At 38.5% G+C, this 17,610-nt stretch overlaps 1 protein-coding gene across 1 annotated transcript in view; it reads left to right on the top strand.

The window, feature by feature from the left end:
- Positions 1 to 17,610, top strand: part of LOC124869900 (receptor-type tyrosine-protein phosphatase N2-like) — a 274,518-nt gene that overhangs the window by 49,224 nt on the left and 207,684 nt on the right. Inside the window, exons 3-8 of the mRNA XM_047368131.1 lie at positions 1,014 to 1,127; positions 7,196 to 7,310; positions 8,111 to 8,255; positions 11,642 to 11,915; positions 13,828 to 14,139; positions 14,662 to 14,702. Coding sequence (XP_047224087.1) covers positions 1,014 to 1,127; positions 7,196 to 7,310; positions 8,111 to 8,255; positions 11,642 to 11,915; positions 13,828 to 14,139; positions 14,662 to 14,702 — 1,001 coding nt within the window. The remainder of the gene's footprint in view (positions 1 to 1,013; positions 1,128 to 7,195; positions 7,311 to 8,110; positions 8,256 to 11,641; positions 11,916 to 13,827; positions 14,140 to 14,661; positions 14,703 to 17,610) is intronic.

Raw genomic sequence — 17,610 nt, 5'->3', positions numbered from 1 at the left:
TTTAATACCTTTTAAATGGTGCATGTATTTACTTGCACACTTCTATATATGGTACACATGTTCACAGCACTTTTGTTATGAAAATTATAAACTCACTTGTCCGAGAAGTTTCCAAATGTCCACACACACAAAATCAATTTTAATGTTACATGGAGTTTTTCTGTTGTTTAGTCTACCTCTAAATCTGACAGGTCGTGGCTGTTTTACCTAACTCCAGGCCTGGAAAAATTGGTTATGATGGCATATTCTGAAAGATCTGAAATGTATTGATAACATTCACCTGGCTTTGATACCAATGTAAACCAGAAGGCTGAAAATTATCTTGCATGTTTTAGTTAAAATAATGTGTTTTCTCTGTTTTTAATATTTGAGATGATTTGACTGAGTTTGCAGGGTTTCCAGACTCAATGCGTCTCTTTCACAAAAGTTTTCCTTCAGAAAAGTTGGTTTTACTTTGTAGAGAAGGGCTCTGGTCGGCTGATAATTGTCTTTGTTCATATATTTGCAACTTTACATTACATGAGTTAGTGTTCTTTGTCTAAAGGGTTACTGATTGAACTATAGGGTTATTTTTGATCTCTTGGTTTATTGGAAAATGTGTATATTTACGATGTGTTTTTTTTTTGACACAATGTCATTGTTTTCCTGTAAAATCTGCCTACTAATGCTACAGAACTATGAAGTTGAGATCTGTAGGCCAAACCGCCACCCCCTGGATACCCCCAGCAGCCCAGTTAATGCCTCCAAATCAAAAAATGCTTTACTCTTACCTACATTTCATTCATCTACCTACCTTAAAGATTTTGTTCTAATTTGCTCTCCTAATAAATGAAAACCCGACAAATTATGAAAAAGTAAGTTGAGATGTGAGGAATACACATTTAAACATGAATAATACTGCACATTTTTTCTAAGGTCTAATTAGGTGAAATGTGTGTCTGTGATCTAGGGGGAAAATGGCAAAAATAGATGTGTGTTGGATGTTCTGCCTGAGTCTATTTCTGTGTTCACAGATGGGATGTTTGGGAGGTGTCACTCTGTTCCAGTGAGGGAAGTTTACACCTACGACGTCTCCCCATCTGTAGTGCAACGTTTCCGCATTCTGCTGGAGAAGCTGTCCAACAGAGGTACACACAAACACACACACACACACACACACACACACACACACACACACACACGACGTTATCCAGTAAGATGATGTTTTCTGAAACAAAGTTTAACAAAAAACAAAAATATATTTTTTTAAATCTGCAGTTTGGCAGATATTTGCACTGTTGCTGGCACTGTTTTTTTTGTGCTTTTTCAGTTCTTATATTTTAAAGTTTACCTTAAATTTACAACTTTATAGTCCTCAAATCATGTGTCTCTTTGAAGCCAGTGTATCTGAGTTTGGCTATAATAATGTGACTCTCACAATAATCTAAGGATTTTTTTCATGTGTCATTTCTTACATGACAGGAGTAAAAAAGAAAAAAAGACTAAAGGCTTAAAACTGTATTTAAAGAAACGTTTGTGGAAATTGAAGGGGACCTAATAAATGAGCCTTTCCTGTCAAAATAAAAACATATAAAGTTATTTAAAAAAAAACCTGTGATGTACATGTAATATTTTATAAAACAGAAGCATCAGAAAATCCACAAAATCTTGGGTTTTTGACCTAAACTTAGCTGTTCTTTTTTTATTCTAATGCATTTACTGTATTTTAATTTAATGGACATTGATTTGGAGACGCTTGACAAAATACAAGATAAGAAACGATAGTGACTTGTATGATATGACTGAATATATAAAAAAAACCAGATAAAAATAATTCTGACATACAAAATGTGTTTTAGAAATGCGCAAAGAGTTGTAGCTTCTTTGAAAAGCTGCTGTTAGTATAGTAGTCCAACAGAGGGCAGCAGAGGCTAGCCTAACGTGTGAAGCTACATTTCATCCTCTTACATCATGTAACTTTGAACAAAAGATCCTACATAAACAATGAGAGGGAAAGGTCTGATCACTTTCATCCCTGAGATTGCTCAGCAAAAAGCATGTCAGAAGTAAACCATTGTTTCTGAGGAAGTTTCTTCTTTGTTTCGTTCCTTTTCTCCAGAGTCTAATCTAGAACAAACCAGTTCCTCTGTAAAAGTAAAAAAAAGTAAAAATAAAAAAGGCTCCTTCAGTTTAGTTTGTCAAATTGGTAACTAATAGAAGTATTTTGATTTTACAAAAAGGTGATAAACCTGTAGATATTTATTTGTGATGTGAAATGAATGATGCACATGAAATGTTTGCAGAAGCCGCTTCAGGCGATACATTAACATTTGCAACACAAATGCTTTTTGTTTAGTAAATGTTCTCGCCTGTGTTCTGATAAACCGTTGGCTAAAAGCTTAAATTGTAGAATTGTATACTAAATCTTCAGCTTGTTTTGTGTTGGGATCTCGCCATTGTTTAACAAAGCTTGTAGTGCTCACATAAAAAAGTAGGGAAATAAGTGGTGTTACTCTGAAATGCTTTGTTATTTTCTCCCTTTGTCCTAGAAAATAAATGTCTACTCTGAATGTTGAATGTTTTTTGGCTGTAGAGGTGGTTGTTTGCTTCGATTTAAGGCATTGTTTGCATGTTTGTGGCGAGTCAGGTGCCACGCGTTTTTAAAGACACATTTACATCCTTTAGAGAGAAGGAAATGCAATTTATCCTGGGAGATAAAAGCTACTGTTGGGTATAAAAGAAAATGTCGTTTTTCTAGGAAATATAGACAAAATAATTTTTATGTTGGAGGACAAAAATTTGGCATAAAAATGTTTTGTGCATGCAAGAATAAGGAGGAAAGTGTATTTAAATAAATTCACCCCTTTTAAGGTGGACCATTTTATAAACAATTTTTATGGTTGGAGGTACATCCATACCAGATGCCAGAGTACATTTATTCCAAAATTTGTCTAATTACTAAATATTTTATACATTAATATAATGTTAATTTTGCCTTAAAGACATCGTGTTCCCTTGTCTGGTTGAACCAAACCTGTATCATTGCACTTACCTTACATAAAGGAGACAAATGTTGAGACAAGGTAAGAAATTACTACACTGCAGTTGTCCTGCATGGTAAAACAGGCCCAAACCTGCTTGGCCAATGTCCACCACCATGGAAGGACAATAGAGTAACCTACTCACAGCTGTACCATAAGGTCCATTTGGAAATGAGAACAGAGTTTTCCCCAAAATCCTAAAGTGTACTGCACTTAAGGTCACTATGGAAACCTAAACTGAAATCTGATAACGCAGCTGCACATGTGGAAGCATTAGTTCACTGACACGATTCTGCCCACATTTCAGCAGTCGGCTGAGTCAGAGGCGTAGAGTCTCTGAATATCCTGGCAGGGGCTCCAGCATTCATTAACCTGTCATGTCAGATGGCGCCTGTTCACCCAACGCCAACTCCCGTTTTCACAGCCACCCTCACTGCCATTAAAGGCTTCATTTTATGGCTCTTTGATGGAGAAAGCTTTGCCCGACACGCAACGCAGCTGTTGGAGAGATGCTTGTGCCCGACTGCCTGGCAGTTGAGGTCGTAATTCATTTTGTTCGAGTGTAAAGAAACCGTTCTGCGTCTGAAATGTTCTGTTACACCACAAGTTGAACTCATGGTGTAATTGAATTCTGTGCTGATAAAGGTTGGACACATGCATTTGTAAGAAAACGTTACAATTACTGGGTGTGGTTTTAATTTCATAAAATCTGCTAACAAAATCTGCTTCCAAAATATTTCAGCAGGGGACCATCCAAATTTTCTATTACACTAGCTGCATATTCACTGATATTAAATGTTAGAAGTGGGTAGAATGTCCCCCATCAATTATTAAATCCAAAACAAACATGCATCATAATTTTGCTGAAATTGATCAGTGGCACACTTTTTCAAATCAAGATGGTCCTGGGTTCAAATGTCATCTGGTATCACATGCTTAGTACAATTCTCCGGTTTCAGTCCAGAAACATGTTGTGTTAGTAGGTTATCACAAATTATCTTTAGGAGTGATGGCAAACAGTGCATTGCAAAAGTATTCATACCTGTGGAACTGTTTTTTTTATTTTTACCACTTATTTTCACTTTATAAAACTTCCTGCAGTAAAATAAATTTGTATGCTACAAACCAAGAGTCTCAAACTCCAGTTCTCGAGTGGCAGTGTCTTGTAGCTCTTGATGTATCTTAGCTTAAATTCTCCTGACTCTGAAGTTTAAGATCGCTGGTCTAAATGATATTTTAAGAACATTAATGGTGCAACATCCATTTATCATTCTGTCCATCTGTTTGGCCAAAATTGTGTCCAGGGGGTAACAGCTTCAGGAGGAAACAATCACCAACTTATTTTTGGGGATCCCAAGGCGGTCCCAGGCCAAAGGGAGTATATACTCCTTCCTGTGTATTCTGGGTCTCCTTCCAGTGGGACATATCCATCTTTTTTTGCACCACCTCCACTGTTTCATGGCCAGAAGAGAAGCAACCCTTCCTCTCCTGAATCCAAGGTTCCAATCCAATCAGTTGGATGGTCCAACACCATAGAATACGCTTTTCCAGAAATGCTGAGAAATGTGATTCAGCAGTCTGTATTACGACCAGGGACTAGAGGACCCAAATTTCAGCCAGACACAATGTAAAAAGGTTAAAAGGTTTATTCAGTAAGGCAGGATCAGCACTCAGGTAACCAACAGTCAGCTTCCATGGACCACTTCTCAGCCTGGGAACGAGGTTCAGAATCCAGAAGAGGAAGTGATCCAGACAGTTTATGGTGAAGAATCCAACAGTCAGAAGTCGGATTGCTGACTGATCCAAATCCTCAGGGGAATCAGCTGAAGCTGTGGCAGGAATATGAGGTTGTCCTCTTGACAATATTTCCAGGCAGACTTGAGAGCCAGGCAGGCTCAGGCTGAATAAACCAGTGGCTTGGCTGGGGCGTATATCCATGGACAGAAATAGGGTCGAGTTCCAGGGCTAGAGACATCAGACAAGAGGCAGGCTGAGGCATGAACCAGAGGCAGAAAACAGAGTCACAAACTAGGATCCAAACAGTCCGACAAGGGGCAGGCAGGAAGGCAAAATCCGTGAGGCAAGGCAAGGTCAAAGAACGAGATCAGGCAGGAAGGAACACTGGACAACTACTCACTACAGGTTTTCGAAAATCTGGCACCGTCTGCCTGTCAGAGGCCTGTATATGACTGCAGCTCCACAGGTGTGTGGCATGAGGTTGATTGCGCTGCAGTGCAGCAGCAGACAGGTGAAGCCGATGAGTTGATTGCATGAGAGCAGAACAGGCAGACGGGCCAGAATCATAACAGTCTGGTTCCCCCTTCCAAAAATTGGGACCACCACTCCAGTCTGCCAGTTCGTTGTTGTTGCCCCAGTCCCCCTTGCAACATTAGACATTGTGGGAATGTCTGGGATGACATGCTTATTCAGCATCTCAGAGCGAATCTTGTTCACTCCTGGCATTAGACTGCTTTGGCACCTTTTATCTACCTTCAGTCATGGTAGAGGTCCTGAAGAATGGATTAAAGGGATCAATTATCAAAGGGCTCTTTTCACCACCCGAAAATACCCCTCAATCTGCAGAAGCTTATGCTTGGTCTTTGCTCTTTGGATGAAAGAAAAATTGTTTAGATTGAAATTTACTTTGTAGGTTTTAGGAAAATAAAAAATATGGAGACACTTGTTTATTTTTATTGAAAATATCACCTGCAGTTTTACAATGTTTCAAGCAATTCTGTTGGACTGTACTGGTCAGGAATTGGTGAACATTGTAATTGACCATTGTTCAGGTTGTGTTTGCTTTAGAGGATAAAAATAAAGATGGCTTAAAGGAAATAGGATTCTGATATTTAATGTGTTGAGAAATACATTTTACCTTGAGCAGATGCTTTTTGGGTTCAATCCACAAGTGCTTCTGTGTGGTTTTAGTTTTTATCCAAAAAAAAATCAAATTCAATCTCGTGCCAGTTTAGATTCTCTAAACCTAAACTTCTTGCAATTTCTGTTACCTATTTATGAAAAGTGATACTTTGCAGTTATGTAAATCTTTTCATTTCATTTGCTGTTTAAAAGCAGAGTTCCTGTTCCTGTTTTAAGTATGTGTCCTCTGATAGACCCCCCATCCCGTGGCTTCACATCTGGACTAGCAGTCTGTGTTACTTGTGTTCCTTCAGTGGCGTCATCGCTCATCTGCCAAAGGCTCCTGTGCATGTTGTGCTTTGCGCTCCACAGCCATATTTCCGGTAACACTTCGCTTCGCTATCCCATCTGGCGCTGGCGCCTGCTCCTCTGTTCAGCTGCCAAAAAGCTGTGTTTGGATGCATGTTAAGCATAAGCAACAGACGTGAGTGGCCGTGCAGCTCATCCCGCTTGTCCTTTTGGACAAATGCTGCAAAAATTCGATTTTGTTTTATCTTGTCACTGATGTTCATATTAAAAGTCATATAAAGACACAAATGTTGCAGATGCACTTTGATATCTAGATAAAAGAACTTATTCCTGGAAAGGAACATGCAGAGACAACACAAACGGCTGTTGGTGTATATACAAAGAACCTCCATTTGCTGAGGTTTGAACTGATATTCATTGTTATCCATTAATTGTTGCAGTTTCAATAAGGCAGCAAGATTCTTTCTTTCTTCACAAGGTGATTAAAGATGATAAATGTATTTGATGGCCTCTTGAGCCCTTATATCTACACTTCCCTTGTGTTACCTTAATCTTTTCAAAATCAATTGCTGACTACAGAAGTGTGCTTGAATAAATGCTTAAAGAATTCCCAACTCTCTCATTAATCTTCACTAATAAACAGTAGAAGAACAAGACCAGAACTGGTTTCTGCTTGGTCACGGAATCAGTCAAACTCTTAGAAGGGCGCTGCACTGTTGCCTCGTCTGGTCTCCTGAGTGACCTGATGAGTTTAGAAAAACCTCTGCACGCTCAGCAGTTTGTTGCTCCCTTTTCTGCTGTAGGCTTTCTACTTTTGTTTTTTAAATATTTATTTAACCTTTATTTAACCAGGAATGTTCCACTGGGATTAAGAACCTCATTTTCACAGGAGTCCTTACGAAGAGGCAGCAAAACCTGTACAGCCAGTGCAGTTTTGCTTTCAGAACACAAATACAGACATACATCTGGACTCTACATTCTGAACATTTTTGTGATTCTGGCTGCAGGGTTAACTTGGGAAGATGACACTACCCAGCAGGTTCTGTCCAAGGAGTTATCCAAACTCAGGAGGATTCCCTACGGGTCGCAGCTGAAAGGACCAATCTACAGAAGCAACAGCAGGTAACATCTTTAAACTGAGTCTGTGTTGTTGAGGTGAAAAATCATGAATTTTATTAATCTCTAGAGCTGGTGTTACAACAGAATAGAAAAAGAATCTGCTTCAGGGTTTGATGTGTTATGCTTTCAGAGATATTATTCTGCATAACTTGGTTCTAAAAACTGTTAATTTGGGGGTACTGTTAGATTTGATTCATCTCGAACCAGTCAGTACATTCTGGCTCTCTGACAACATTAAGGCCTTTGTGTCCACATAATTGCTATTCACTGGACATTGTGTCCAGACCATTCTCTGTAAACCTAGGAGATGGTTGTAGTTGTAGTGGCAGCATCAGGATCTGGAGTTACTCTTCAGCTGGACCAGGGGTTTTTGTCAATAAGGATGGAAATATGAGCAATTTCAATTACCAGAAATGTTTTATTCAAGAACCAAGTCTCTGACAGGAAGCTGATGATTTAGAGTTCAGAGCTACCTGTCCTAGAAGAGCAGTGACTCATCTGAAGAAGGCTGAGGATACGAGATGACCTCATAGTCTGAGAGATTGAGAGAACTTTTGAAAAGCGAAGTCAAGAAGTGGGATCCTGGTAAACCGAATGCTGAAATTAAATAAAACAAATAAACAATTACACAACTTTAAAAAGAGATTAGATTCTTGTGCCTAAGATTAAAGTTTTAACATGTATTGAATGTCAGTGGTGTTTGTTTTTAATAAGTGTGTTTTTGTGCAAACATATCATAAATCATTATGTTAGAAGTCTTTTTTGTATAAAAAAAACTGTGGATGAATCCTCCTCCTCTGCAGGCCAGCAGCTACAGCGATGGACCCAGTAGACCAAAAGGTGAAGCCAGTGGAGGTGGAACTCAAGAGAAATCTGCAGACATACCTCCAACGTCTGGGTCTGCTTCCCAAAACGTCACCCACCTCCAGCCCGCGCAAACCTGGCAAGGTGAGGTTCTCCTCAGTCTGCTGCTGCTTCGCTTGAGATGTTTCCAGTTCGTGCGCTGGTGCAGTTTTTCTTTGCTTTTCAGATTAGAGAGCAGCTGCGATTTGATCAAAATATTTTGTTACAAGTACACATAATAGGAGGTTTACTGCAAATATTTTACTGTAAAAATATTTGTTTACAGTAAAACAACTTAAAAAAGTTTTTAATCAAACCAGAAATCTGGAGAGAAATCTGTACATGCCAAACTCCATGTCAGAGCTTTAAAAAAATTATTAATTTGAAGTTGCCGAAAAAACACATCTTTTGGCTTCATGAATACAACGTCCAGAATTCTCCTATGTCTTTATTTTCTAACTTAAGGCCTTTTGTGGCTTGACTGTTAATAGAGAAATTATACCGTCGTCAAGTTAACAAGTTCACTCCTCCCATTAATAACACATGGCTTGAATCGTCCCTCTGCCGGGTCCTCAGTGGCCTTTATGTCCTGCTGGGAGATTGTGCTCAGGGCACAGCTTATTGAACCCACAGGCACTGCTCAGGAGTATGTGGACATATTCAGTTGAGATTCACCTGTTTGGAAGTGAATTGAAACGGACCAGTAGGACTGAAGGGGCCCTGTAGGGGAAACAGAAGAAGAAAGATACCTGGAGGGAGCCTGCACACACAAATCATAAGGCATGACAAGTGAGAGGAACAGTCCATTTTAATTCTGTCTTTATTCAAGCAGGTGCTGCTTCTTGTTTTGTGTGGGCGTTAATGGAGATGGCAGTGACAACTTGCTATTGTTTGCAAATGAATTCACTAATGTAATTTTATAAGCAAAATGAATAACTTATGACAAGCATGACTTTTTCCAACTCTATCATTCCTGCTCAAATGATATTTGCACTAATGCAAATATTGTTTCTGACATCAAGACGCAGGTTATTCACCAGTAAAGATGAATAAATCAGATGTATTATGGTTAAATGCTAAAACAATAAACCTGTTCAGTCTATGACATAGTTTTACCTTGTCATCAATTTATATTCTACTGAAGGAAAAACTATACTTAGTATTGAAGAGGTAAAGTACTAGTATGTACTTCAGAATCCTGGTTAAAACAAGAGGCCTCTGCCAGAGAAGCTGTTGTTTTAAAACAAACGTACATACTTGTATACTGTTGATAAAAAGGCAGTAATTTTAAAACAACATAAGCCTTCACCTATAGTATCTGATAACCCCTGTCATTGTACATTATTTCAGTAAAGGCAAATATTTGCAACCGTTGTCCTGAAATCTGTTTTTATAGTGAATTTTAATGCTTTGCAGCTTCCCTTAGACAGGAGAAGCGTAAACAGAAAGCAAGAGACTAAGGGTGTATTCACACCTGCCACTTTTGGTCTGCTTTAAACAGACCAGAGTTCGCTTTATTCATCTTTGGTCCAGACCTTTTGTGCAGGTGGGAATACACTCAAGGAAACTTAAGCAAACAACCGGACTGAGAGCCACTTTTTGAGGTGGTCTCAGTCCACTTCAAAACGAACTTTGGTGTGATTTGCTTCTGGTGCAAATACAAAACGGCCTCGCTCTGTCCTGCCTCCTTCATTTCTGTCCAATGGCAGCAATGATCATCACCTGCATGGCTTCGTTTAATTGTTATACTTTTCTTGCAAAAAGTACAATGTGTAAGCAAACCCCACCAAATGGAAAAAAATAAAGTCAGCTTTTGGTCCGAACCAAAGGCCTTTCCGGGTGTGAAAACAGCCTGTACATCAGCAACAACACCTTGTCTGAAATATTTACAAGATTAAATTGTTCAGTTTTGCACAAAGTAGGCTAATGCAAATTTATATAGAATGACAGATTACAGTGTTACATTATGTGATGTAAACGTAGCTTGCATCACTTAACTGTTTTTTTGCACGTGCTGAGATTTCTAATGTTTATTAGCCTGTTAACATTAGCAAATTATCATACTTCATAGCATTCTAGTTAGTTAGATGTTGTTCTAATCTTCCATTGACATGAACCGGCTCAGTTATGGTTCAGGTACAAACACACCCTCCATTTCTGCTACGTGTGCGACTCCTTCTCTTTTCCAATAGTTATAATCAGTCTGACAGAGAGAGGGACCCCCAATCCTTGTGGTTTTTAGTATAACAATGGCCACCAGTGGGCTCTAGATGGACACACTTTATCAGTTTATTTTACTTAGTACTCCTACACATAGCCTGTTCTAAAATGGCCAAACTCTAACACTCAATAGTTTATTCTAACCTCCCCAACAACCCCGCGCCATTCTAAACCCTTTGTGAAGAGCCTGGAGACAACATGTGTTGTGAATTGGTGCTAAATAAATAAAACTGAATTGAACTGAATCGAAATGAATTGAATTGAACTGGCATAGCAGCTACGGTTATCTATTGTTGGATAACATGATACTGTTAGCATATTTGCTTATGTTAGCATATATCCTTACCTTAGCATATAACCCTAACAATACCTTTGTTCTAATATACACATTTTTGTCTAAAACATTATTACAGTACTTTTTGTCTCTGCATACACAAAGGCTAATTATCTTTACATAAAATAAAGCCATTATGCAGTAGTTCAGGTTGCATGTACTATTAGATGGGAAGTGGACTGTTCCTCTTGAACAACTCATTCACTGATAACCAAATACATTTTAAGTGCATGTAGTTTTATGAAAACTTTAAGACACATCAATTTAACAAATGAACATCGACACATAAAAGGGAAAATGAAATGCAGGTTCTTTGATAGTGAAGGTTTTAAATCCAACAGAAAATTGAGGATTTACATGATTATCCCCATTTTATGTATCAAAACTTATGTTGTTTATTGTAAACTGAGAAGAAGTGTATGAAAGTACATGCTACTCGTTTATGGGAAAATGATAGGAGTTTTATTGGTTTTAATGAAAAGTTTGGTAAAATGTATAATTTGTTTCTACATTTTACTTGCTGATCAACAGTTTGAGCTGATCAAGGCAATTACAAAATTATTAAACAATTACTAAATATATCCTGCACCACAGTTAATGCAAGTGTAGTGTTTTACCACGCTTCTCCTAATTACATACAAATAAAACAACTTTGAATGCATGTTCATATTAAATGAAAACATTTCAAATTGTTACTGCTTACACTTTCATTATCTTTTAAGAATAGTTTTTTCTTTAAAATACAAATATTTTACTCCTTACAGGAAATGAACATAGAGCAGGGAGGCCACCGACAAAAAGGATGACTCAATTATGTGAAAAATTTCCTATGAATATTACATGACATAACATTATCATTGTACACTTCTATCTCCCCACAGCCATGTTGTCAGCTCAAACCTTTTACTCCAGTTTCTCATCTTGTTTATCTTTCCAGCCGCTGCAGAAGCAGGGACCTCTCTCCAACCAGCTGCTCCCCTCGCAGGCTGATGGGGATCTTCTCCTAGCAGCCCTGAAGCAGTATGTCTTGGGGCGTCTCTCTCTGCACAGTGGTGGGATTAAGCAGGAAGCCCCCTCTCCATGGCTCAGGCCCTTCTACGACAATGGCATAGAAAATCCCGGGCTCAAAAAGGAGACCTCACAATCCAAGCTTGTGAAGACAGGAAGTTCTCCTGTAGCTTCAGCCAAGGAGCCACTCACATCTGTGGATGGTGTGTGTTTTAAACACGGCACATTTTATTAAAAACAGGTGTTTTTCTTTGTTTTTTTTTCCTTTTTTACCTTGAACATCTAATCATTGTATAGTAAAATCTTTTTAACTACAAATGCTGCGAGCTTTAATGGCATACATAAAAATAAATCTGGAAGGTAAAAAGAGCAATTTATGAAATCCCTCTAAATGTCACGGTTCTGTCTTGATATTGGACCCCACAATGCAGACGAGCAGGCAGCGTGATATTAAGTGAAAAAAAAGGTTTAATTACGAAAACTCACACTAAGCAGGAGGCAGGAACAAAACAAACGGGCAGGCAAGACAGGCATGGCATGATCAAAAAGACAAGACTTGGTTTTAGAACAAGACATGAGCATGAGAATGAAAGATGTTTCCGCGATGACTAACAGAACAGGTGTGAATATATGGCGTGAAAACCAGGTGGAGTAAGGGGACAGACTAACTTGAAGCAGTTGAACTGAATAAACTTAATTAACAAAACAAAACATGACTGGAGCAAAACAGAGACTCTTGAACACAAACTAGAAAAACATGAAGCAAAAGCATAACCAGATCCGAAAACCAAACTTGACAAAACATGAACAAGACGACAAAACAAAAGCATGACCAGGAAAATAAACAGAAACATGATTCAAAACTTGAACAGTGAAAAACATAAGGAAAAACCCCAAAACCAAAAACCAAACAACCCCAAATCATGACATTAAATCTACAGAGCAAGTGCATGGTAAAGACACAGGACTGTTTAACAAGGCTTAAATTGATGTTTTTCTCTGGTTGAGGAAATAAACTAACCTTTGTTTTGCCAACACGTAAAAGTCCCTGATGGCAGAACATTCAATTGAGGCACATCTCTCCTTAATTTTCCGCCAAATGTAAATTGTATTTTTTTCAATACAGCTTTTTGCAGGAACCCAACTGAGAGTGCAGCTGTACCAACACAGCACACTGTCTCTGAAATGAATGAGAAAGCAAAAATGTTTTACACTCTGCAGCTGTCACTCTGAACACTGTAGTAGCAGCATTATGTTCTCTCAGCATGATGTTGCACATTTTTCTTTGTACCGTTGGAATACAATATCACTCTCTGAGATCCGTTTAGTAGTTCTTCAAAACCTCTCTGCTCAGCAGTTTCAAATTACATCCTCAGAAAATGCAGATGTGATCATAGCAATCTCCTGGTAAAATCCCATATAAAATCATGTTCCATTTAGGGGAAATGGTAGTTTATTATTCTCCTTACCTTTTTAACGTTTTCTGACTATAATGTAAAAAACAAGGCTTCCAATGCTTTTGGTTAGTTGGACATAGCTGATTTTTTTTAGTGTGCAGTGAAGGCTTCCCTTAATTCTTTTTCTGCGAGCACCCTCCCATCACTTTGATAGTAACCTATAGTCACTTTGGTAGAGAGGATGGTGAGCCTCCCCTCACCATCCTCAACAACACTGTGTTTGTTGTGGATCTCTTCCGGTTCCTAAAAAACACCCTTTCTTGGAACCTGAGATGGTCCTCACAAATAGACACTGTTTGGAAGAACACCCAACAGAAGTTGTACTTCCTGCAGTAGCTTAAGAAGTACACAACAGCTACTGGTCATCTTCTACACTGCCATTATTCAGTCTGTCTTTTGTTCATCCATCACAGAGTGGTTTTGCTCATTCACAAAACAGGACAGGTACAAACTACAACGAACAATTATGTCTACAGAGAGAATCATCAGGGCTTACCTTCCCTTCATCAAGAACTTGCACAGGTCAAGGGTTAGGAAAAGGGCAGCTAACATCTCTGCAGACCCCACACACACATCCTGGATACAAACTGTTTAGACTTCAGGTTGGCACTACAGCGTACTGTTTGTATCTGTTACTGAGCCTTCATCTCTTCTCCAGAGAGGTTTATCGAGAAGGTCCTGAAGAACGTTGGCAGACAGCATGTCGATGTGGACAACCTGACACCGCAGGACCTAAACCAGCTCTCCAGCCTGATAGCTGACGCTCTTCAGGTGGTTGACCAGGACCAGGGACTGAACAGGGTTCTGAACCGGGATCGAGGACCCGGACTAAGAGACTTGGAGGGTGAACAGAGCGACTCCAGTCTGGAGGCTTCCAGAGCTGAGAAGGATAAAACGATGCTGCAGAACGTGCCCACTCTGAACCCTAACCCTCAGGAGAACACTCCTTTGGCACTAGCAGAGCTTCAAGGTAAATTTTCCTTTTATTTACTTTGTGCATTTTTTCTACATAATTAAGGCACTAAGTGAATGTTTGAAAGGTTTTTTCTTATTTAATAGTAATCATAATTGCTTTCAATGAGAAATTATTTCTAAATTCCCCACAAGAGTAAAACATAAAAATCTGTGAAAGCAAAGAAGAATTTATTGCTCAGAACAGACCATAAACACAGCCAGTGTTAATTGTCCAATGAGACCATTAGGCCTAATAGAGTTTTCATAATGGGTTAAAATACACTAAAGATCATTTAACATGATGCGAATGAATGTTATTTACTTAAATAATAAAGCTTAGTTTGGTAAGCATCTAAATAATAATTTGTATGACTTTATTGAAATAGGCAAAAATCTCTGAGAAAGAAGTTAAAATCTGTTTTAAAAGAAACTATTTTGAAATGTTAATTTATAGTAAAAAGATTTTTTTGGGTTTTGATTCACAAACTTTATTTTTCTCTGAAAAGAAATGTATGAATACATTTTGTTTTCCCAACAGAGTCCCACACAGATGCACTGCAGGCTAATGTGAATGAGCTGGTAAGTAAACAGAACCTTGTCCTTCAGCCTTAGAGAAAACTGTACATTTTTTTACGTCTGCCATGTTACAAAGAGGAACTAATTGCCCAGGGACAATTGCAGGAATGCAGTACTCCTTTCAGAGGCTGACTGTTTTCATAGAAAGTCCAGTTTTGATCTCAAAAGGTCTATTCAAGCTATTTTCTACTGATCCGAGTGTCAGACAGTGTTGGGCTCGGCATGCAAGATTGTCTGTCATTATCAAGACAGTCATTGTTAATTATTGACACATTAAAACAGGTTTTACGTACAAATGCTGACAGGAAAAGTTGTGTTCAGGGACCTTGAAGTATTCTAACAGTTAAACAACTTCACCCAGACAGCCTGCTTCATTCTATTGATCCTTAGCACATTCTGAACCTGTCAGAGATTAGATTTAGAATTGTTTAAAGACAGAACAAAAGTGGATTTTTGTTCTAGCGTTTCCGCTACAGTGACATTTAGCTACTGACGAGAGGAACAATTACCCAAAAGTCAGGACTTGCAGAATTATGGCGTATTATAATCACATTCAGCACGGACACTGACTGGATGGCTTTTTCTTTTATTCTGGAAAATTATCTTGTCACGCCTGTAGCTGCAGACTGCCAACACATTAACATCAACAGAAGAACTCCCAGCTTGTCATTTTGTTCGAGATAGATCTGACCCACATACAGAAGAACACTCAGAAGCACAACTGAACTAGTGAAAGGTGTTTTATTTACAAAGTGATATTGGAACGTGAACGGAAGAATCGCCAACTGCATGGAAAGAGGGGAAGGAGAACTGGTGAAAACAAGAACTATAATCTTGAAGAATAAACGAGAAGTAATTATGTTAATAGTAGAACGGCTTACTAAGTGAGTGAAGTCAGTTCGCCAGGGGTAGAGGGAGTCGGGACCCAGGTGTGTGAAGCGGAGAAAATCCCGATGGTTTACTTGAGCTGTAGAGTGAGTTCTGGTGAGTTCAGGAATTAATTCAGTGTTCAGGTACTTGCGTTGGAGGGTGGACAGGGTACGGTTCTGCCTTGGTTCAGAAGACGGAGGCTAACAGGAAGCTGCCAGCTTGGTACTTGGAAACGAAATCCAAACGAAATCCACCAAACATAGGTAATCTTGATCGTCCAGAAACTTCTGGAACTGAAGTCAAAGAAGAATGATCAGAAGGTTCAGGTTTCAGCCTGCGAAGGAACATAAACAACATCAGCTTGGTGACAAAGAACGAAGCATAGCTTAGAAGTGGCTAGGCTAGGTTGTTACCACTGAAGGCAAACACTATGGCATCGAAGTGCTGGCAGCCTCCTGCTTAAATACTCCTCCAATGCAAACAGCAGATCAGTCGCACTTGTCACCCAGCACACCTGAGAAAACTCCAGCACCATCTGGAAATTGCAAACAAAGTGCAGACAAAAACACAAACACACACACACACAGAAACCAAAACCCCGACACAGCTATTAAGCAGTTTAAACAAAAGATCCAAAGATCTGTCATTTAAAATAGCAAAACTTCAAATACTTCTTTTATTAGGGACCAGATACTTCTGGAGTTAAATCTTTTTAGATGCTTTTCTTTAAACTAAAGATGTAAACTAATACAAACATTTTGGTATTTCACATACTGATCAGATTCATTTAGGATTAACATGGTGCATTCTTTGCCCATCATAACTATTAGTTTTTTTAATTAATACCATGTGATATTTGCTGAATTTTGTCATAAGATTATAAGGACACTATCTTTTTCATTTAGTGATCTGTTAAGCCATCTTGTACATTGCTATTTTATCTGCTGTGTGGGATAAAATCCACCAAACTGCTGCACATGAAGCATAATGTGTTTTTGATCAAATGAGGAATGTGGTTATTTGGACATAGCTGGGGCTAAGCAGTGACATCAGGCAAACCTCCGGACTCCAAATGTTAAAGCCAATAGCATCAGACATCCAGCTTTAGTAACATGTTATGCTGAAGTTTCCAGAAGCTGCAAAACAAGATAGAAACCGCTTTTTCTGCCACCCATATATATATCGGGTCACCCGTTCTGAAATCGATTTTAGCCGTACCGCTGTCCTTTTGAAAATGTATTTTCTGTTGTTCAGTTAGATGGAAGAACTTGTTTGACCATGTCGCTCTTACACTACTGCCTTGAGAAATATCTGAATTAAGTTTGTAAGTGGAAACTGATGTGCTTTTTTTATGTAGTCCAAACCACAGACATGTTTGCAACACTAGCCAGCATTTTGGACCTACCTACTTTCATGGTTAAGGGCTGATATAAAACCCAGAGAGTAGAGCAACATCAGGTATCGAGAATTGAGTGCATTCTTTTTGTTTTCCATTAACAATCATTCAAAAATTTGGTCTAATTAAACTTAATCTTGTTACTGTTTTACTTGCATTTAAGCAGTATTTTCTACACAGACTATTCTTGTATCAGTAGCTCTTCAGGTTTTTTTGATTGTCTCTCAGAGATTTGGACTTCAGCTGCTTTCATCCCCAGTTTCAGTCAAATACCGGATCATTTTAGGAATGTCTATTGTTTTTTTTTTGTTAAGTTTTAAGCAACTTCACTCTGATGAGCTGATGAACCAAAGTTGTGTTGACTCTTGCATAAATGTAATTATTTTTATATCTTGTCATCTTGCTGTAGCCTGTCCCGAGGAAATGTTAATTTCTTTAGCTGAATTTATAAAAAAAAATCCCAAATAGCTTAACAGAAAAAATGACAAACTCCAACAAGCTGATTCTCAAGGGCCTATTGACAGAAAACCTGGCATATGCTGGTTTTAGAAACTGTATTTCTAAATTGTGGGTACCTTAATTTTACACCTGGATTAAAATAAATACATCTATGTATTTGTATAAATAATTTTTATTAAGAAACAG

The sequence above is a fragment of the Girardinichthys multiradiatus genome, chromosome 6 (assembly GCF_021462225.1).
Source record: "Girardinichthys multiradiatus isolate DD_20200921_A chromosome 6, DD_fGirMul_XY1, whole genome shotgun sequence".
Classification (NCBI taxonomy): Eukaryota; Metazoa; Chordata; class Actinopteri; order Cyprinodontiformes; family Goodeidae; genus Girardinichthys; species Girardinichthys multiradiatus.
The sequence above is the reverse complement of the archived record's forward strand: the minus strand, read 5'-3'. Positions and strand labels throughout refer to the sequence as shown.